Source organism: Enhydra lutris, unplaced genomic scaffold, assembly GCF_002288905.1.
Source record: "Enhydra lutris kenyoni isolate GAN:26980312 unplaced genomic scaffold, ASM228890v2 scaffoldscaffold12, whole genome shotgun sequence".
Classification (NCBI taxonomy): Eukaryota; Metazoa; Chordata; class Mammalia; order Carnivora; family Mustelidae; genus Enhydra; species Enhydra lutris.
Window position 1 is genome coordinate 51,245,754 of NW_019154096.1, and position 22,765 is coordinate 51,268,518.

The window sequence follows — 22,765 nt, forward strand, 5'->3', positions numbered from 1 at the left end:
TAACACTTTGACATATTAGTGTCTTTTAGGTTTATGTACATTTTTTATATTACTGAAGTATGATTTATATACTTTATATTTTACTTTATACTTTATATTTAACTTAACAAAAGCATTTTCCATTTATTATATTTCATAAATATTTTTATACCAATTTGTTATATTATATAATAGTTAACATTATTTAGCTGTTAACAATTTAGGCTTTTCCTGAATATTTTACCATAAAAAAGTTCAAACAGAGACAAGTGGAAAAAACTGTATAGTGAAAACCATAAAGCTACCACCTAGGTTCTACAATTAACATTTTACTATACTCGCTCTATCTCCCTTTTTTCAATCTATTGCTCTATCCATCCATTGATCCATTTTATGTTTTGAAACATTTCAAAGTAAATTGCAGACTTTACACTTCATCCTAAACTTTAGGCACAACTAGAGTTCAACAGCTGTTTATGGTTCTTTTTCTTAAGTAAATTTTACATATATAATGATATGTACAAATTTTAAGTATATCATTTGATGAATTTTAACAAATGTATCCCCCTTTGTAACCCAAATCCTCTATCAAGATGCAGAACATTATAATCACCCCAGAAAATTCTCTCATGTGTCTTTGCCTCTCTATCCATATCCTTGCCCTTATAACCACAAAGGTAATGTTCTAATTTTTAAAACTTCATATAATTGCAACATATGCAATTTTTTATATAAGCCTTTTTCCACTTAGCATAATGACTTTGAGACAACAACCGTGTTGTGGAGTGTATCATTAGTTTGTTCTTTTATCTTGCTGAGTATCATTCCTTTGTATGAGTAAACAACTCTTTGTTTCATTTATTCTCATGCCAATGGGCACCTGGGCTGCTTTTAGTTTTTGCCTGGTATGAGTATTCTTGTAAAAGTTTTTGTGTGACATTTTCATTTCCTTTGGGTAAATACCTAGCAATGGAATTGCTCTGTCACAGGACAGGTATGTATTTAGTCATATAAGAAATTGCCAGATTCTCCAAAACGAGACATTATATAAGGACATTAAGAATTTTTAATCTGTGTCATTTTTGGTAAATTGTATTTTCAAGAAACTTGTTCAATTGTCAAATTTGTTGGCATAAAGTTGTTCATAATATTCCCTTATTATACTTTTAATGTCTATGGGACCTACAGTAAGAATCCCTTTCTTTCCTGATAACGACAATTTCCTCTCTCTCTCTCTCTCTCTCTCTCTAGTTTTCAAATTTCTTGACCTACTCAAAGAAATACTTTTGGTCTTGTGAGTTTTCTCTCCTGTTTGTTTTATGTTTTATTGCTTTCTGCTTTTATCTTTGTTACTTTCTTCATTTTACTTCTTTTGGATTTAGGTTGTTCTTTTTCTAGCTTAATATAGAAACGAAGGTGATTATTTTTAAGTGTTTCTTCTTTTCTAATTACACATGTTAAATAATAAATTTCCCTCCAAGCTCTGCTTTTGCTGAATCCCAGAAATTCTGATAAAACATCTTTATATTCATTTCAAAATATTTCTTACTTTCTCTCATGATTTCTTCTTTGATCCATAGATTATTTTAAAATGTATAATTTAATTTCCAAATATTTATGGGTTTGACAGATATTTTTGTTACTAATATCTAACTTAATTTCTTTGTCATCAAAAAACATTCTGTATCATCTCAATACTTTCAAATTTATTGAAACTTGTTTTATAGCTGAGCACATGGTTTATCTTGATCAGTGTTCCATGTGAATTTGAAAGGAATGTGTATTCAGTTGTAGTCTACAAATGTCAATTAAGTCAAGCTGATTCATAGTGTTATTCAAATCTTTGATATCCTTCCTTTAATCTAACTGTCCTATTAATTACTGAAAGAGATGTCTTTAAATCTTTGGCTATGACAGTGCGTTTGTCTATTTTTTACCCCTGTGGTTCTTTTAGTTTTTCCTTTGTGTATTTGGATCTCTGTTATTAGGTACTGCATTAGTTTTCTGCTGCTGCTCTAAACAAATTAATAGGTAGTGGCTTAAAACGATCCAAATTTATTATCTTACAGTTTTATAGCTTAGACATTATCATAGGTCTCACTGGGTTAAAATCAAATATTGGGAGGACTGTCTTCCTTCTAGAAGTGCTAGGGAAGAATCCATTTTCCAGCTTCTAAAGGCTACCCACGTTCCTTGGTTCATGGCCCCTTTCTTCCATCTTCAATCCAGCAATGATGGATCAAGTCCTTCTCATGTCACATTAACATAACTTTCTCTTCTGTAGTTAAGTTTTCCTCCCTTACACTGGGTTCTTCTGGATAATCCAGGAAAACGTGGATTTACTTTATTTTAGATCAGCAGCCTTAGTTCCATGTGAAACCTTAATTCTAGGAATTGCAGTCTTCTTAGAGTGAATGTTGTATTACCTTACATAAAAGAACTTCACAATAGTGTAATTCCATTTGGTCCTCCTCCTTTCTTCCTCCTTTGTGGTAAGATTGTCATATGTTTTACATTTCTATATGTTATAAACCCCATAATATAATGTTGTATTTTTGCATTACCCAGTATATTTTTTTAAGAAGCAAAGAGAAAAAATAGTCTTTTATATTTATCTACAAATTTACCATTTCCAATGTGTTTCATTATTTTTTGAAATCCAGGTTTTCCTTCAGGTGTTACTATTGCTTTTCTATCTGAAAAAAATTGTTTTAGTATTTCTTGTAGCACAGGCCTACTGGTTTTCATTTATAAAAAACATCTTTATTTCACTTTCATTTTTAAAGAATATTTTTGCTAGATATAGAATCCTGGCTTTTTTTTCCTTTAGCACTTTAAAGATGTTGTTCCATTGTCTTCTATGCTCCATTGCTTCTAATGTCCAGGTAGCCAAAGTTTGCGTCTTTGTTCACTATATGTAAAGTACGATTTTATCTGAATACTTGGAAGATTTTTTTCCTCACCCCTTGCTCTCAGCAGTTTGACTATGATATCCCAGGCAAGATTTACCTTGTATTTATCCTTCTTAGGGTTTTCTTTTGCCTTTCTTACTTCCTTCCTCCCTTCCTTTCTTTTTTAAGATAGATAGATTGATTTTGTGAGAGGGGGAGAGAGAGAGAGAGAGCGAGAGCAAGCAAGCTAATCTCAAGCTAACTCTGTGCTGAGTGCAGAGCCCAACACAGGGCTTGATCTCAGGACCCTGACATTGCGACCTGAGATGAAACTAAGAGTCGGAACCGTAATTGACTGTTGCACCCAGGAGCCCCTATCCTTCGTAGGGTTTTCTTGGGTTCTTGGTTCTATAAGTTAATGTTTTTTGCCAAATTTGAGAGGAGTTCTGCTTTAGTTTCTTCAAAACAGTTTTCTGCTTTATTATCTGTTTCTTGCCTTCTGGTCTGTAATTATACAAATTATACATCTTTTTTTAAAAAGATTTTATTTATTTATTTGACAGAGAGAGAGTAGGCAGAGAGACAGGCAGAGAGAGAGAGGAGGAAGCAGGCTCCCCAGTGAGCAGAGAGCCCGATGTGGGGCTCCATCCCAGGACCCTGGGATCATGACCTGAGCCTAAGGCAGAGCCTTTAACCCACTGAGCCACCCAGGTGCCCCCAAATGTTAGACATCTTAATATTGGCAATGAGATTGTTGAAACTTTGAACATTTTCTTCCCAGTAGTTTTGCTCTGTTCTTTAATTGTATAATTTCTAATGATCTATTTGCAAGTTCACTAACCCTTTTTTTCTGTAGTTTCCAATTTCTTCTTAAGTGCACCCAGTGAGTTTTTCGTTTCAGTTTCTTCTTTTCTTTAAACATTTCATTTGGTTCTTTTATATATATATATTGTTTCCATTTCACTGCTGATCTTTCCCTATGTTTCCACTCAATACAAACATTTTCCCTAGTTATTTGAATATATTTACAATAGTTGTTTAAAATCCTTGTCAACTGATTCTTTTTAAAAATTTTTTTATTTTGTTTAGCATATGATGTATTATTTGTTTCAGAGGTACAGGTCTGTGAATCATCAGTCTTACACAATTCACAGCGCTCATCATAGCACATACCCTCCTCAGTGTCCATCACTCAACCACCCTATCCCTCCACTCTGCCAGCAACCCTCAGTTTGTTTCCTGAGATTAAAAGTCTCTTATGGTTTGTCTCCCTCAATACCTAGGTCATCTCTGGGTTTCTATTTATTGCTCATTCTTTTGGCCAAGACTCAGAATTTCCCATTTCTCTGCATATCTAGTATTTTTTTAATTGTGTACTTCAAAGTGTGCGTGATATTTTATAGAGACAGAAGAGTGTTGGTTTGGCTATATCAGGAAATTGGATAAATGACTGATCATCTTGTTCTTATGGCATCTTCAGTTTACATGTTGTTAGGATGAATCTGTTTTATTTATACATTGGATTCAGGACAAATCCTTAGACCCAGGACAAGACTTTACTCCTGAGGCATAACTCTTAGTTTTCACTGGAAAGCACAAGGTACTTACAAAGTCCCTCTAAATTTGTGAAATTCAAGTTCTAATCTCTGTCCCTCATGTGACAGCAGCTGAAATTGCTGTTCAACTTTTTCAGATTTCCAGCTGTTATTTTCTAGCAGGCTCTTTGGGGTCTCCCTTGAATATGCACAATTGCAGGGATCAGGCAAGGATTTGAAGGAAGTTTATGAGCATGTTCTGTGTTTTGCCCATAGCTCCTTCTTTCTGAGATTTCTACCTTCTGACTCCTTCTAAGACTTTACACCAATATACAACCATGTATTTTGTTTGAGTTCTAACCACATCATACTGCATAGATTCTTAAGTGAACACAGATCTTACTAGCATCATTCAATTCTTTCAAGGATTGAATAACTTTCTCTAGATTTTGCCGCCTTTTGGTCATTCTCCTCTGTGTGTGTGTGTGTGTGTGTGTGTGTGTATTATTTTTTTGTTCTAGATTTATCATTGATAACTGATACAAACTAGTGTACTACTTACTCATGTAATTGGAACTTCATCTCACTAACTTTTCTTTTTATTAGTTTTGTTAACATATAATGTATTATTTGCCCCAGGGGTACAGATCTGTGAATCATCAGGCTTACACATTTCACAGCACTCACCATTATCACATACCCTCCCCAATGTCCATAACCCAACCACCCTCTCTATTCTCCCCTCCCCCAGAAACCCTCAGTTTTTTTTTTGTGAGATTAAGAGTCTCTAATTGTTTGTCTCCCTCCTGATCCCATCTTGTTTAATTTTTTCCTTCCCTACCCACCAAACCTCCCACCCTGCCTCTCAAATTCCTCATATCAGGGAGTTCATATGAGAATTAATTGTCTTTCTCTGATTGACTTATTTCTCTCAGCACAATACCCTCTAGTTCCATCCACATCATTGCAAATGGCAAGATTTCATTCCTTTTGATGGCTGCATAGTATTCCATTGTCTACATATACACTAGATCTTCTTTATCCATTCATCTGTTGATGGACATCTAGGTTCTTTCCATAGTTTGGCTATTGTGGACATTGCTGCCATAAAAATTTGGGCGTGTCCCTTTGGATCACTACATTTTTATCTTTAGGATAAATACCCAGCAGTGCGATTGTTGGGTCATAGGGTAGCTCTATTTTTCAACTTTTTGAAGAACCTCCATGCTGGCTTTTCTGCATGGATTGGGAAGGACCAATCATTAAGTCATGTATCTTGGTCCTCAAAACCCAAGAGCATGAATTTCAAATCAAAATAGTCCAACTATATAGACATCTTTATTTTTTACTTCAAACTCAGAGTTCTTGTTCAAGTTCCAAGTTCAGTACTCCAGTACTGAATTGATTCTTTTGGCTACCTGTATATAGATATTTACTGACAAATTCAGTGTTCTTTTTTTTTTTTTTTTTTTTTTTCTGACTTTGACTCTTGATTTCTTTACATTAAGTAGTTCACCTCAGCATTTCTCAGGGTTAGGGAAACATGGTATTTGGCTTTAATTTTCACTAAATCCTCCTGGACTCCTGGCCAGGATCTCCTGGAATTGTTCCATCACTACTCCAAGTCTTGATTGAAAACTGTGGGTGGAAGGGATAAATGGTAGATTCCAGGTGCTACTGGTTGTCCCCAAATGAGTGCTGGTCCTGGAGCCAAAAGAAACACAATCCCTTGCCTGCTTTAAGGGGTATTTTTATAGTAGTTGTAAACACATGACATTTATCTTGAGAGGTGGCCAATATTTTAAAAATAACTAATAAAATATATTTATAAAAGTCTTATTTCTCCATTATAAAAAAAGACTGGGCTCACTTCATTCCATTTGTGTTATGGAGAGAGTTTGAATATGGAAGAAAAACTTTTTCTGATCCCTCCTTGTCAGTCACAATAACTGAGCATGTCTTACATTCTTACTCAATAATTTTCATACACTGATCTCTTTATTTCTCCTTACAAACAGTATAAATTCTTCAAGCTTCAGCCTTTATGCTACATTATCAAGATAGTTTTTGATGAAAGACACTGAAGAGGATTTGAATTGCTCTAGTAGAATGTAATATTTTCAGCAAAAAATCATTGTCTTATTATTAAAGTAATAACTTTATTACTAGTTAAGAGACTAGCCCTTGGAGTGAGACACACTCAACCATAAGTCCCAAATCTACCACTTTCTGTGCAATGTTTGGAGTTTCTACAACTTCCTTTAAGTTATGCAAGAGATAAAACTAGTTCCAAACTCATTTGGTTGTTGTGAGAATCAGATACAGTAAGGCATAAAAGGTTTGCAACATTTCCTGCACAGTTTTCATCATTGTTGTCATTTTCCCCCATAGTAAAGGCTCCGTAAACAATTGCCTAAATAAGTACTTACTGAACTAAGTGCCATTCTGGTGGAAGAGAAAAACACACAAATTACAAAGACAAGTTAAGAGAAAAAAATAATTATAAGTTTGGTAAAGTAATTATAAGTTATGTAAGGTAGCATGGAAAGAAAAGAGCTAAGAAAGAGAATTAAAGGGGGTCTGTGTTAGATAGGATCATCTGGGAAGCCCTCTCAAAGGAGATAACATGAAAGTTGAGCTTTTAGAGATGAGAAGGAACTAGCCACACAAAAAATGAGGATAATAGCATTCTAGGCAGAGACAAAAGCACTTACAAAGATCCTGAGGCAGACATGCATGTGAACCTTCTAAACAGTGAAAGACCACTAGTGTATTGGGACAGAATGAATTAGGTCAGGGTAGCACTAGAAATAATCATACAGTAGCAGAGGCAACACAAAGTACCTTCCTTATAGGCCAGAGTATAGTTTAAGTACAAAGGGAAGGCACTGGGGGGTTTTAAGAATGGGAATGACAAGATCTTTAGATCTACTCATCTATGACTCACAAAACAAACTGAAGAAGGAAGGATAAGAATTCCTGGAAACATTTAAAATGATGCTTACAGAAAATAAGTATAAATGCATAATAAAATATTTTCCATTATGAGTGAAGTTATTGATTGCCAACAATCAAAAATCCTTTTGGGATAGTTAATAAAGATTTCACTCACTGCTCTTGCTTCCTTCTCAACTGTTACGAATCCTAAGGAATTCTGTGACCCACTTAAAATGGAGGATAGAGAAGAGAAGTAACTGTGCTGGGAAGGCAGGGTTAGATTTACTAAGTGAGGTGGTCATAGTTGACAGTTTCAGGGGCCCAGAATAGAAGCACATGTCTGAACTGTGAGAACCACATTAGATGAAAGAGGACTTAGAAGATGCTGTGGTATAGATTTCTTCACTCCTATGTGGAACATATGGCTTATGTTATATGTTATGTTATAGAGGACCATAATGGAAAGGAGGGAAATCTGAAGGGAGAGAAATCAGAGAGGGGGAAGAACCATGAGAGACTATAGACCATAGGAAACAAACTGAGGGTTTCAGGGATGGGGAGGGGGTAACAGGTTGATGGGTATTGAGGAGGGCACGTGTTGTGATGAGCACTGGGTATTATATGTAACTAATGAATCATTGAACACTACATCAAAAACTAATGATGTATTATACAAGGGGTAACTGAATATAAAAAAAAAAAAGAAAGAAAGGGCAGGATTCTGGTAAAAAATTGGTGAGACATTGTGAGATGCTGAAATTCCAGCACCAATATCATAAGGAAACTTAAAGAAAATCAATTTATATGTCAGATAATGATCTTTACAAATCAAGCTACCATAGGGTAAAAAGCCTTTGCCACTATAAGCTTCTTGGAATACTGAGGTTTGTCTTCTCTTGAGGCTGCTTCATTGCCTTCATATTCTTTTTTTTTTTTAATTGTTTCATATTAGTTACACTCTTGGCATTAATTAGGACCACTGCCATTGCTATAATAAAGTGTTGTTATTTTAACGTGATATATTGAGTAATTAAAACTATTTCCTCTCTTAAGGAAATTTATTCCCAAGGAAAAGCTTATGGGTAAATGATGGCATGCTCACATTCCCATTACCTGTTCACCAATGACAGATTAATTTGAAAGTATATATAATAGCTGAGCTTTCATTGTCTTTGTGTTTTGGGTTTTTTTGTTTGTTTGTTTTTGGGTTTTTTTAAACAACAAAACAAAATCATATTACTAGGAGATAGTATGATATCTCATACTGTGAGATAGTATGCATCACAAGAACAGTTTTGGAATTAGTTTTGACTTTTTCTCTTGGAGGATAAAGGGTAGCTTATTAGATGTCAGCTATAAAGTTCATAACAGCTAATTATCTTTCATTTCACCAAAGCTATAATAAGTAAGAGCAAAAAATGGTGAATACCTACTGTTGCCAGGTAACTGCATCCACTGTGCTTCCTGCCACCTTCATGAATCTGTACAGAACAGAAAGAACAAATAAAATAAGCTGAGGCATAGATTAGGCCAGTCCTTGGGCTAAGAGTCCACAGCCACAATTAAGGTCTATCCAGAGCTACTGGAAGTTAAACTATACAGAAGGTTAAAGTAAGGATACTTTCAGCTCTTCACACATCCTTTACCATCTGGAAATCAAGACCCCAATACAGCATGCTGTCTCTCTCTGTCTTCCCAAGCCCATGCCTGATGGTTCCCACATCACTTTCCCCGTGCTCAAAACTTCTCTCTCTCATTTCTTATTCTCTAAGGATTCTGAAATCTGCTAGGAAACAAATAAACTATAACATTTCCCAAGGATGGCAACTCAATAGAGCCTTTGAAAACGTCAGGCCTTTCCTTCTGAAAAGAGCTCAGGAAAACCCAATTTAGTTATATAAGCATAAAGCACTTTCAAGTATACTCCAGTGATGGGCTGCCATACCTGAGTGTAGAAACCTGAGCACCACACAGAGAAATCTTTTTTTTAAAGTTTTGAGTTTTATTTAAATTCTAGTTAGTTAACATATAGTGTAATATTAGTTTTAGGAATAGAATTTAGTGATTCATCACTTACATATAACATAGACAAATCTATTTCTGAAGCAGCTATGGAGTGTCACCTAACATTTGTTCAGCTCAAAAGAGAAACCACACCTGTTTACTTTCAAAACACACAGCAAAGCCTTGCTACTAATTTCCCAGCCTCCTGTGCTCCTGGAGGTTCTGCCAGAACCAAAGAGCTGGGAGGAAGGATCTAAGGGCCCACAGATGCTGCCAAGTATCATAAATTTCAAGTCTGTGAATAACTCAATTATCTACTAACCTCCATTTTCCCCATCCACAAGTTCTGAGGCCATGTGCTGTCATGGCTATTGTTACTATTTGAAAGAGTTACCATCCAGACACAGGAAATCAAAAGGAGTATTTCTGTTCATTAAGATTTTCCTTCCAACCCTGAGACCCTGGAAGGGAACTTTTCTACAGACAGAATCTTCCATCAGTATTTCATAACCAAAGAACTCTTCCATTAGGAAGGGAGACAGTGTTTTGTCAAGAAGGTCCTATCCTACCCCATTCCAGCATAATCTTGCAGGCAGACACATGGCAAAGGGGTTGCTATGTGTTGCCCAAACAGAGGCTCTGTTTTGCCAAGATGTGGAAGAATACCTAGTTTTTGCAGGATTGGAAGTGACAGAGGGTGCCAGGACTGCTGCTTAACATTGGAGTGAATTTTATAAAAAAGATGAAGAGGAACAAGAGGAGGGAAATGGAGGTGGGATAGAAGAAAGAACAGGAGAAGAGAACAAAGAAGAAAAGGAGGATATGGAAGATAGGAGAAGAAGGAGATGAGGAAGAAGAGGCAGGTTGGTTCTTGTCTATATGGTCTTGCCTTCTTTTCTCCAGGAGCAAGAATATGGAAAATGGAACATAAGGGTGATTAGAAATGGAACTGGTTTGATGGGCAAGACTAAAACGTAAATGGAGATTGGAGGGAATATAACACATGTTGAGTACCTACTTAGTACCAGTCATTCATGTGTTATTTCTTATAATTCTCAAAGCTATTTTGCTTAGTAGGATGGATATTATTGATTCCATTATGCAGATTACTAACTTCCCTACTGGCTAGAGAAGTAGTGGCTCTAGACATTGCAAACAGCCATTTTTATGGAGTCAGGTCACCCCTCCTAGTAGCACTCCTGGGGAAGCAGGGCAAGACCAGGCAAAGCAATAAATACCAGCTGGAGTATTTCCAAAATGGAAATATTTTATGTAACACTGTCTTCATTTACATATAAAATAACCATAATAAAAATTACACTGACATTTATAGTGCTTTATCATTATAAAATGCTTTTCAGCTTCTTATATGTATAATTTCACATAGTCCTCAAAACAACCTGGTAGGTAGTAAATATTCCTAATTTATACTTGAGGAGGCTATGCTTCCTGGAGGTTCTATGACTTTCTCAAATTCATAGAGTTAGTTTGGACTAAACCCAGGTTCTCTGACTCCAAACCCAACCCTCCTTCCAGGATTCTATGCTGCCTCCAAGCTGCTTTCACTGAGACTCAGAAGTACAAAAGAGACTCAGAAGTGCAAAAAATAAGTTGAACTTTTGCCTTGAGAAAATACTACCAATTTATCCGAAAAAAGAAAAAAAAAAAAAAGAAAAGAAAAAAGAAAAAACAAAACCTGAGCACCTTCTTTGCTTATTGGCTTCCTCTCAGACTTGAGAATTATAGTGCCTACTTGTAAGAGAATAGGAGGAGTATCAAAGGAGACTGACCCAGGGCTTCTGCTACAAGATAAAAACCATAAAGCCAGAAGACAGAACTGGAGACAATCAGCTATCAGACTTTCTATCAGAGTACAAACTAACTGCTGAGGGACAGCTGTCAAGGAAGCAGTTAGCTCTACCCTGTCTGGTGTTAGAAGTGAGAGAAACATTGAGGAAAGCTTCACATCGCAGATGACATTGAATTTGGCATCGAAAGAAGAGTACGATTTTTGCCATGAAGAACAGGCAAAACAAGGTAGAGTCAAGGTGAATGTATTCTCAGGAGTCCTTCTTGGCTGATGTCAAGAGACAGGTAAGGGAATGGCAGGAACTCAATCTGTTCCGGTCACTAGTTGCTAGGCTGTGATGCTACCAAGTCTGGCCTTTATCCCTTAATAACTAGGTATAAGTCCAGCTCCTATTTATCTTTGTATAACTAGTACCCAACATAACATTGCAAAATACAGCTGGCTCTTTTCATGTATATTTTTTGGGTTTATCCTGTGTTTAAACAAATGAGGGGAATTAGATTTGAGTGTCAGGAAGATGACTCTGGCTGGGTAAATGTGAAATGTACTCGTGTGGACAAACTGATAGGAGATGACTTCAGAGAGAGGGGATGCTTGGAAATGTGAGAATGAAAAGAGATCCATTGAGTAACACTGGTGGAGTACTCAAGAGGACTGGATGGGTGAGCCTAGTTGGGCAGGAAACAAAAGAGAGGAGCCCAAAGTTTTAATTGTAGTAATGCCATTGCCCAAGATGGGCAACCCAGGAACAGACTTTTGATGCTGATATCACTGAATGTATTCCAATCCTCTTGAATATGCCTTAAAGAACTTGAAGTAAATAGTCACTGATGATAACAGCTATGCATTTACAAGAAAATAAGGAGGGAAAAAAATCATCAACGCCCTGCTTGGCTAAAAGGCTCTGGATAGGCAATTAAGAACACATCTAATTTGGTGTCTTAAAAGTTAGAAATTGGTTCTTTGTGGTATTATAATCTGGAGATCCTCATATGTATTGGGTAGTTTGTTCTGCTATAAGTTGATGATTAACTTCGTAACTAACTTTCCATTATTAAAAGTAGCATTATAAAAAGAATGGGAAAACTGAGTTAGGAAAATTTAGAGTAAGTCTAATGTTTTCTCTGCCCTAACCTATCCCACATCCCTCAAAAAAAATACATAAAATCTGTAATTAAATATAAAATAGACTGGACCTTTATATAGAATATTATAGTTTACAGAGAAATACTTTACAATTGAATAAAGGAAAAAGACTTACTGTGATCCTGGATAGGAAAATCAATTATTCTCCCTAAACTAATTTATGGGTTTAATGAAATTCTAATTTTAAAAATCCCAGTAGATATTTTTGAAACTTCACAAAATCATTCTAACATTCACATAGAAGAAGCCAAGAATATTCTTTAAAATTGGAATAATGAAGGGACATTTGTTTGATCTACCGTATATTAAAATATACCATAAAACCCACAATTATTAAAACATTCCTAGGAATTAGAAAGGAGATCTTAGGAACTAGTACAGAGATTAGGAATTGGTAAGGAGATCTATGGAATAGACTTTTAAAAAAGTTATATAGACGAATTTATTACATGGAAAAGAATTTAGTATTTGAAAAACTGAAGCATTTCTTTAATGATGCTATGTGATTTGTGGCTATTTGGGGAAAAAAAATTAAAGTCAGATCCTCACCTAAAATTCTATTTCATATAAGAAATCAAATAGTAAAATATAGTTTAGTTTCATTATATTAAAAATATCTCAATTACAATTTAATACTTTGAAACAAATGATGTTATCTTCTTAACTTTGGTAGCATATTGAAGCAGGAGAAAAGCTGCTTTAGCTTTGAGGAAACAGCATTATTAAATATGTATTCACATGAAAATTGCTATAAACTACATTCTTCTTTTTTTCTTCTTAATAAAATGAGGAAACCAACTTCAAACATATGGAAGCATTTCTACACTTATTCTGAGGAGGAAAAATCTAATTCACAAATAATGTCAAACAAAATATGCATTTCAAATTCTACCAAGATGACCAAAGATACCCTTGTTTTTTGAGAAGTGTAAAGAACTCATCTCAAATGAGCAAATGTTCTGTTTTCAGAAGTCTTTGACATGATTTTTTTTTTAATACAGAGAAAGAGAAAACAACCACAGAAATAACACATAAAGGAAAACAATTAGACAACACCCCAAGGAAGAGACATTTTAAGTCAATGAGTTTGGGGAATTCTCCCCATTCCCATGCCCCTTCCCTGAAAATTAGGACTCTCTATAACTACCCTGTAATCTGTATCATTTCTATCCTTTATTTTTATATCTCTATTGGCAATGTGGAAGACAACAAGTCCAAAAATATCATAATTTTCTTTGTTCAAATCTAACATTGATGGATTCTTCTGCTCTCTCATTCTGCCTGTTTCTCAGAAACTGGCCCAAACCACATAAATGAGTAACTTCAACACAGCTGCAGAATGCTCCACAACAGTAATTTTAAAGGTGGAATAACATGCATACAGACTAGTGCTGTCAGGAGTGAAATACCTCTGGGAAAGTGAAATTCCGTTTAGTGTCTTGTATTATCCAAGGATTTTCAGCCATCCACTTCCATTCTAATCCCTAGATTTAGGTCTATGAATGTACAAGTAAAAGATGACCCAGGATGTGAATAACAAAAAGGGCAAGACCTTGGTTTTCCAAGGTTGGAGGTCTCCATACCTGAATTATGAAGACAGAAATCCCGGATGATTATCCCAGAGAACAGAAGATGTCTGCTCTGATGCTGACATCCAGTCATGCAAAGAAGGGTAAGAGAGTTAAAGGGCAGAGACTTATATCAAAGGAAATTAACCAGTGCCAGGCAGACCTCTCAGTATTGGGGGATCTTTCCCATTTGAGACAATCTGCTGCTATGGAAAAGAACAAAATATCCCCTTTCATTGTAAGTTCCTTTTCCTCCCCCAAGAGATCCCAAATCTGGGAGAATTTCTTTCCTTTGTTATCCACCTGCACATATGACGTATCTGAAATATTGTTGAACCTTCTCTCCCAGGGCATATCACAGCTCTCTCTTATAATAAGGCACATCTTTATTCATGGTCTTTGGGGTTTGATTTCTACTTCTGGACCACAGAATGCAACCCTAAAATCTGGAGTCTGAATTTTGCTCCCAGGAAGGAGGATAAATCCTTCACAAGGAACTGGATTTCTAAATGAGTAAAACCTTCAATAAGAGAGTGGTAGTTGATCTTTTTTTCCCTTGTCCACAAAGAGAACTTTGGTTATGTAACTAGCATGAATAAGATGTGACAGCCATTCTACACAAAGCCTAGGAAAAACCTGTGAGGAAATTATTCACCTTGAGTTATGGCAAACCAGGCATCATCCATTTGGTCCAAAGCCACTTGCTCTTCCATGGCTAATTCTATATTGAGCTATACATACTAGGTACTGCATAGAACAAATGATATATTAATCTCTCTCTCTCTTTCTCTCTCTTTCTCTCTTTCTTTTTCCCTCATTCCCTTCCTCTCCTTTCACTCCCTTCCTTCCCTTTTCCTCCCCACCCCTATTTATATATAATACTACATTGGTAGTAAGCTGATAAATAGCATGGCTATATGTTCATTGACTTTAATTGCTAGTGCAGCTCTCTATTTAGGCTTTCCTTCTACCTTATTATTCCATCAATTTGATAGATTTACAGAGCTTTTAATATAATGGAATTTGAGATGGATGAGATTCTTCAAACAATCTTTCTTGCCAATAAAATTTATATCCATGAGATTTAATTTAAGGGCAATCTTGAATGAAGAAAGAAAAGAATAAGTTAGCTACTGTATACTGATCGACATTTGGTAAGTGGTTTATATAATGTAGAACACTCTAAGGTTGTATTATCACTTTCATTTTATAGATAAAGAAACTGTGCTCAAGATCACCCAGGTTATAAGTTGCAGAGCTGAAATTCAAACCCAGTTCTGAATCTAAAGCCCTTGTTTTAACTATGCAGAGATAGCAAATTAGTGATGTGCGTAGTGCTGACCTCTTTTTCGAAGCCCATGGTAGATATTGGTAATTGATCTCAATATTGTCTCATTAACCTTAGAATTGACATACAAATCAGGGTACCAGACACTATTACCTGGAACTGGCCCCCAGGATGAAGCCTATTTACTACTAATGGGGAGTTAAAAGGAGGGAGGCTATAACAAAATGTTTGGAACAAAATGGAGGCAGATGGGAGGTAATAATACATAAAGGACAAAACAAGTTTGTTTGATTAAAATGAAGGCAAATGGCAGGGGGTGGGGGATGATGAGAGATGATGTTGAAACAGATCTGGAAGGCTATGGCTGGAGCTGGAAGGCGCTGGTTAGGGGAATATTATTATAGACATGTCTTGACAGTCTAAAATGCTGCTAAGGAAGTCCTAAAGAGTTGGATTCAAGCAAAGAAGGGTATAACTGACCTGATATGATTTGCCCTGGCTGTGGAGCCGGATGGGAAGGAGGAAAAATGCATCAAGATGTCATGATAAATTTCACATGTAAAACTAAACTTTCCAAAAGCTCAAGCCTTGGTATGAATCTGAGTCTAGGAGCGTGAACACAGTGGAACTAAGGTAGAAAAGGATTGTATATATTTCTCCTAGTATGTCAGACCATGTGGCTTTGTTAAAAAACAAAGATTCAAGAAAATAGCACCACACAGTAGAAAGATCACAGGCCTAGGAGTCAGAAAGATACCTGATTTAGGACTTGGCTCCACAGCTTATTAGCTATGTGGCCTTGGGTGCCTTGTTTAATCTCTCTAAACCATTTCAAATGGAGGGAACAGCACCTACTTCTCAAGGCCTTGTGAAGATTAACAAGATAACATGCATGAAGAAGTGAGGCTACTGCCTGGCATACTATTGGCACTGAAAAAATGTGATTCTGGTAAAAATTTAATATCTGTGCATCTCCATTCCTTGATCTGTAAAATAAAAATAAAACCTGTTCTGCCTATATTATAGGGCAGTGGTTCTTATGCTTTGGTGTGCAAAGAACTCCTTGGAGTTCCTGTTCAAAATCCAAAATCTAGGTCTCATCTCACCATATTCTGGTTTGGTAGGTCTAGGCTGGAGCTTAAGAATCATGCTGCATTTTTAAGAAACTCTCCAGGTTCTTCTAATGCAGGAGGAGGACCATGGGCCACACCTTCAACAGATTTTGATTTAGTAGTGCCTGTTAGGGTAGGCCATTCTTGGAGGAGAGAGTAGGGTTCTAAGGGAAAGTAGAAGAAAAAAAAAAAAGAGAGAAAATAAATGGAAAAAAAAGAAAGTGAGGAAGAATATCTGTGTCAAATCTAGTCTATATCCCAGGACTCCAGCCTCCTCCAATATTCTTTCTAACCCCATCTGTCTTCTCTGACATTGGAGGAAGAGAGAAACATCTTCATCATAATGGGAATAATTGATGACCGTGGATTTGGGGAAAGAATTAGGTTGTTTCTCTAATCAGTAAAGAATTCCTTTCCTGGGTCGGCGGGTGGGGCGGGAAGAAAGCAAGTTTAAAAGTTGTAGTCACTCACCCAGTGCTTAGCTAAGGAGCAGACTCTTGCAGTAGCCAATGCTTCCTTGTTAATGAGTACTAAACAGCTGCTGAGGGCCTTTCCTCTCTAGAGGCAGAGATGAAAACTCTTTTCTTATGAACTAAGAGAAATAAACTGTTCTCTCCTCCTATAGTTTGGTCAAGTCATATAACTCTTTCACAGTTGAAATAAAACAGAACAATTATTAGGAATAACATTGTAATAATTACTCTGTACACCAAATTGTCCCCAGCTGTGCATTTTTCCCACTCCAAATGAGAATGTGGTGGTTTCTACACAGGAGGTAGAGCTGTGATTCTGCTCATTATCCTGGCATGTTATTGTAGCTAATCTCTAGTTCCTATATGCACTCAATTCTCTAAACTTCTTGCAAAGCTACATAAAGTTATGTGCAAAAACAAACAAAAAAAAAGGGAAAAAACCTGCCTTTTCAACTTTGAAATATACTTGTTCTTCTTTTTTTTTTTTAATTTTTTTTTATAAACATATATTTTTATCCCCAGGGGTACAGGTCTGTGAATCGCCAGGTTTACACATTTCACAGCACTCACCATTATACTTGTTCTTCTTAACAATAGTGGTTGATATTCTTTTATGTGTCAACCACGCCAGGAACTGTGCTGAGCACTTTATTTCATTTAACTCTACAATAAACCTAAAAAATAGGTAATTTAATGTCCCACTTGACAGATGAAAAGATAAATTTTACAGACATTAAACAATTCCTCAAGATGACCTAGTGAGTCACTGTCCTGGATCTCATCTAGTTGCAAAGTGCATGCTCTTCACCATCCCACTATTTTTTCCCCCAATCCTACTCCTGTAATAGAAAACAGGTTGTTGTTTTAATGTCTTTATGGAGGAGGGGACTCATGAAATAAAAAATACTTACGGCCCATAAAAGTCATAATGGGAGCCCAGTAATAGGAACATAGAGAAGCTTTTATCCTTATCCACCCATACAGCCTTCATTCTATCTATGCTTTAAGTACAAGTGGAGTCTAAAAATCAGTCTTCCACTTAGAAGAAGAATTAGTCACAACTAAAGACAGAAATTCTGGATATAAGAATGATGAATCACAGACCTGTATCCCTGAAACAAATAATATATTATATGTTAATTAATTGAATTTAAAATTTAAAAAACTGAAAAGATAAATAAATAAATAAATTTGCTTGGGGCACCTGGGTGGCTCAGTTGGTTAAGCGTCCGACTCTTGATTTTAGTTCAGGTCATGATCTCAGGGCTTTGAGAATGAGCCCTATGTCAGGCTTCACACTGGTCGTGAAGCCTGCTCAGATTCTCTCTCCCTTTTTGCCCCTCCTCCCCAACTCCCACCCCCAGCTCCCACAAGCACATTCTTTTGCTCTAAATAATGATATTGATAATAATAAAATAAAATAAATTTGCTTATAAAAAAAAGAAATTCTGGATATAAAAAGGAAATTTTTCTGTTTCTGGTTGGTAGACCATTGAGCATATAACATAAATCACGTGGTCTGTTGTGATAGAGGAGGCCATTTTTTGCTGCCTAATTGTCTTTTGCTTTTATCCTCATTGCCCAGATTAGAATACTTTCCACAGCTCTTTGGGCTGCCATGGGAGCTAAGGGCCCTGTCTAGCTTTCTGTTCTAACACAGGTTCAGGTTAGAATATTCCACTAGCACCTCTGTAGAATGTTAGAATAACTTCCATTTTTCCTTCATTCAACACATTTGAGTACCTGCTATGCATTAGACTTATTGCCGGCACTGCTTATACACTGGTAAATACAACAGACATACTTTCCACCCTCACGGAGTTTGTAGTCTTTAACCAACAAATAAACATACAATAAATATGTAGTTTTATACTGTGATAAATGCTAAAAAGAGAACCAACAGAGTGTGTTGATAAAGAATTACTTAGATCAATTACTCAAGGAAGGTCTCTGATAGATGAGGAGAAACTAGCCATGTGGCAAGCAGGGAGAACACTCTAGAAGGAAGAACATATGTGAAGGCCCCCAAGTAAAGAGAAGCCTAGCACATACTAAGCCAATGAGGCATGAGTGAAGTGAGAAAAAGAAAAAACTGAAGAAGATAAGAATGAAGAGCTAGGCAGCAGTCAGATTATTCACGGCAGAGCCTTGTAGACATGGTAGGGAGATTGAATTTTATTCTAAAAGTAATAAAAAGTCATTAAGAGTCTTTAGCAAGAGACTTAGGTTGTGCGAATTATATGTTTGCAGAAGATTTTCTGATACCTGAGTAGTGAATAGAATAGAGAAGGCAAGAATGGAAGCAAGTGCACTGATAACAAGACTGTTAATGCAATCCAGGTTCCAAACTCTCCAAATGATAATTCTTTTGTTATTGTCTGCTCTATCACCATCCCTCCCCCAAAGCAGGTTTCACATTCCAAGTTGTCCAGACATGCTCGTGGAACACTAGTCTCTCAAGATGGTTCTGAAAATAAGACTCTGGTCAAATAAATGTAAGAAATTCTGCATGCTAACTCTCCTTCTTGGAGATTCAGAATGTAAACTAATGTAGTAAATGTGTCAGGAAGTGTTTCAGAACATTTGTGTATCCCAGTATTTCTCCGAATTATTGGACCATGGAACGTTTTCTCTCTCCTCCCCCAACATAATGTTAATATTCTGCAAAACTGATAATCTCCAGAGCACATTTAAGGAAATGGTACCATAAGTCCTTCTAACCAAGAGTTAACTCATTGTTCTTGGTTAACTGAGACCCCATTTCTCCACTTCCCTATCAATTATTTCAATGGTTTAGACAGTATTGTCTGACTCCACATACATTATATGATTTCTTCTCTCCATTTCTACCATCTATTTTCTGTCACTTGTCTCTTTAGTTTTACATTGTAAAGGTTGATAAAGTTTTCCTTCCTTTCAGTAACCATAATTTTCTTTATTTCTGGATCTGGATCTTCTGTGAGACAGCTGTTGAGTATATTGAAATGATCCTCTATATTAGTAACATTTTATCTCAAATTTTCTATGTCTGTCTAAAGCTCTGTGTATGGGAGATTTTCTCTTCCAATTATTTTATTGGACTCTTTTAAGAGCTTTTTGGAGATATGATTTGATACAAATTTATTTAAATGTACACTTGAAGTGTACAACTCAATAGTTATTTACAGAGTTGTGGAAGCACTAATACAATCTAATTCTAGAATATTTAATTTCAGAAAGAAACCCTGTACCTATGAAGACTCACTTTCCATTTCCCCACAATCTCCACCAGCCCTGACCCACCACTAATCTACTTTTCGTCTCTATTGATTGCCTATTCTGTTCATTTCATATAAAGGAAATCATACAATGTTGGTCCTTTTGCGACTGGCTTCTTTCTGCTAGCATGTTTTCAAGCTTCATCCATGTTGTAACCGGTATTAGTATTTCATTTCTTTTTATTGTCAAATAATAGTCCAATGTATGGATATGCCACTTTTTATTTATCCATTCATCAGTTATGGATATTTGGGTTGTTCCTACATTTTGGCTATTATGAATAATGCCACGATGAATATTTATACATGTTTTTATGAGCATACATTTTCATTTCTCTTGTGTATATAGCTAGGAGTCAAATTGCTAATCATAATGGTAACTCTGTGTTCAACTTTCTGAGTAACTACCAGACTGTTTTCTGAAGCAGCTGCACCATATTATAGTCCCACCAGCAGTGAATGAAATTTCCAATTTCTCCAAGTCTTCTCCACTTTGTATTCTTTTTCTTTCCTCCAATATTTATTCTTGCTTATATTTTTTTATTTTGACCCTCCCAATGGATATGAAGTGGTATCTCATTGTGATTTTGATTTCCATTTCCCTAATGACTAATGATACTAAGCATACATTCTTGTATTTACTGGACATTTGCATAGCTTCACTGGAGAAATGTCTGTTCAAGTCCCTTTTGCTCATTTTTAAAATGGGGTATGTGTCTTTTTATTGTTAATTTGTAAGAGTTCTTACTATATATCTTGGCTACAAGTCACTTATCAGATATATGACTTGCAAATATTTTCTCCCATTCTGTGTGTTCATATTCTTGATAGTATCATTTGATATATAAAACTTCCTAATTTTGGTGAGGTCCAATTAATCAATGCTTTTTTTTTTTTTTTTACTTATGTTTTCAGTGATGTACTTAAGAAATCACTGTCTAAACTTCACTGGACTTAATTTTAGTAATTGTAAGTTTAGTTTTAAAAAACATCTTTTTATTCTCTTTGTACCTTTTTTTCCATAGAAATGTGTTTTTATTTGGTAAGTACAATATCTTCCCATATCTTTATAAGAATACTAATTTCAAATTTTTATTTTTAAAATTCTGATCTTGAATTATAATTCTTCTGGGTCAGTTTTTTAATTTATTTATCTTAGGTTTTCTTTTTCATGCTACTGGTTTCCTTCTTATGTCTTGTGATCTTTGGCTATCCATATTTAACAAGTGAGGACTAAGTAGATTCTTCTAGGTAGCAGGTACAGATTTTTCTCAGCTGTTGAATATTTAGGCTTTTTAGATAAGTCTTTCCTTTCACTGGGATCCTTATTTTGTGGTCAGAGCTTGTTCACCACACACTTCACTTTAGAGAGGGAGTAAGGTAGGGCACAGACAGCATTTGGGCTAGGGTATATGCTTTATCTCAGTGATTTACTATGCAGGATCAACTCCATTTTAGCGAAACTAGCTTATCCCTAGGCAATCCCTTCAATTTCTTTGGTGAAGGCTTCTAAATCTTGGGTTGGAGAGATTGATCTGTCTTTACTCTGTATGGGCAGTGTAGAGGACTTAAAATGATGGAGGGGAAAGCTGAGCTATAAGTATAGTTCCACTGCAGACAGACTTTTATATAAACCCCTTGGCTTGGTCCCCCTTTCTCACCCCAACCCTTCTTGACTCTGAGGCTATCTGCTAGGTGGACTAGCTATCTTTTCCCAGAGCCTATGTTCTCTGGGTTGCTACTTCCTCACTCTGCTTAATCCGTCAAAGGCCTTCCATCTGCTTACTGTCTTAGAGAAATCTGTCAAAAATCTCTCATCTGCTTATGATCCCTCTATTGTGTGTTATTATGGATTTATTCTTTATCAATTTTTAATAGGAGTTGGGATGGTAGTTCCAAGAGGAAATGGAGCTTGTGCTCAGGTCACTCTCCTGAAGTTGAAGCACACCCAATATTTCTTAAAGCCATCTTTTGTTGCTCCAGGTATAGTATTCCCTGAATATGAAAGTATGTTCATCTTGGCGTCACTTCTTTTGAAAAGCTCCCTTTTCTGCATGTGATGGCCCTTGAAAGAGAGAGATTAACTGTCCAAAAGGAGGAAGTCATCCTTTATTAACTCTCTCACCTCCACTTTACTGAGATATCCATCAATAAATCATATCTACCCTAATTTCTCTCTATCTTCTCTGCCATTACCTTAACCCAGTCTACCATCATCTTGTAATGAAATGGAATTCTTACTGAGCTCTTTTGACCCCTTACTTTTGTACCTTGAAACCTATTTGGCACAGAGAATAGAGCAGACTTTAGTGTATGTCACTGCTCTTACAAAAACTCTGTAGTGGCTTTCCATTGCTTATAGAATAAAATACACAACTTCTTTACCATGGTATACATAGTCCAGTAATGATCCTGTCCTAGCCCATCTGTGTGTTCTCACCTTCTACCACTCTCTTTTTGCTCACTATACTCCCCATCCTTCTATTCCTCAAATGCTTTACCCTTAGTTCTGATTCAGGACATTGACAAACATGACCTAGAATCTCTACCTACAGTTTTCTTCTCTCTACTCAAATACAAAGTAGGTGTTCAATAAATATTTATTGAGAGGAAATTTAGTAGTCATTTCACTAGGATGTAAAGGTCTCAAAAAAGGCCCAATAAACACACTTTCCATGAATTTCTGTTTTTCTTGACATGCCACATCGGCAAAAATAGATTAGCTCCTTACTCTATAGCAGATACAGCAACAAACTCGAAATAAC

The 22,765-nt window shown here is 36.0% G+C and overlaps 1 protein-coding gene across 3 annotated transcripts in view; it reads right to left on the bottom strand.

Moving 5' to 3' along the window:
* The window catches only part of LOC111145067 (heparanase 2 (inactive)), a 667,951-nt gene that overhangs the window by 210,397 nt on the left and 434,789 nt on the right, over positions 1–22,765 (bottom strand). For all 3 annotated transcript variants that reach the window (XM_022499683.1, XM_022499682.1, XM_022499681.1), the window contains one exon: positions 8,776–8,823. In XM_022499683.1, the coding sequence (XP_022355391.1) occupies positions 8,776–8,823 (48 nt within the window). The remainder of the gene's footprint in view (positions 1–8,775; positions 8,824–22,765) is intronic.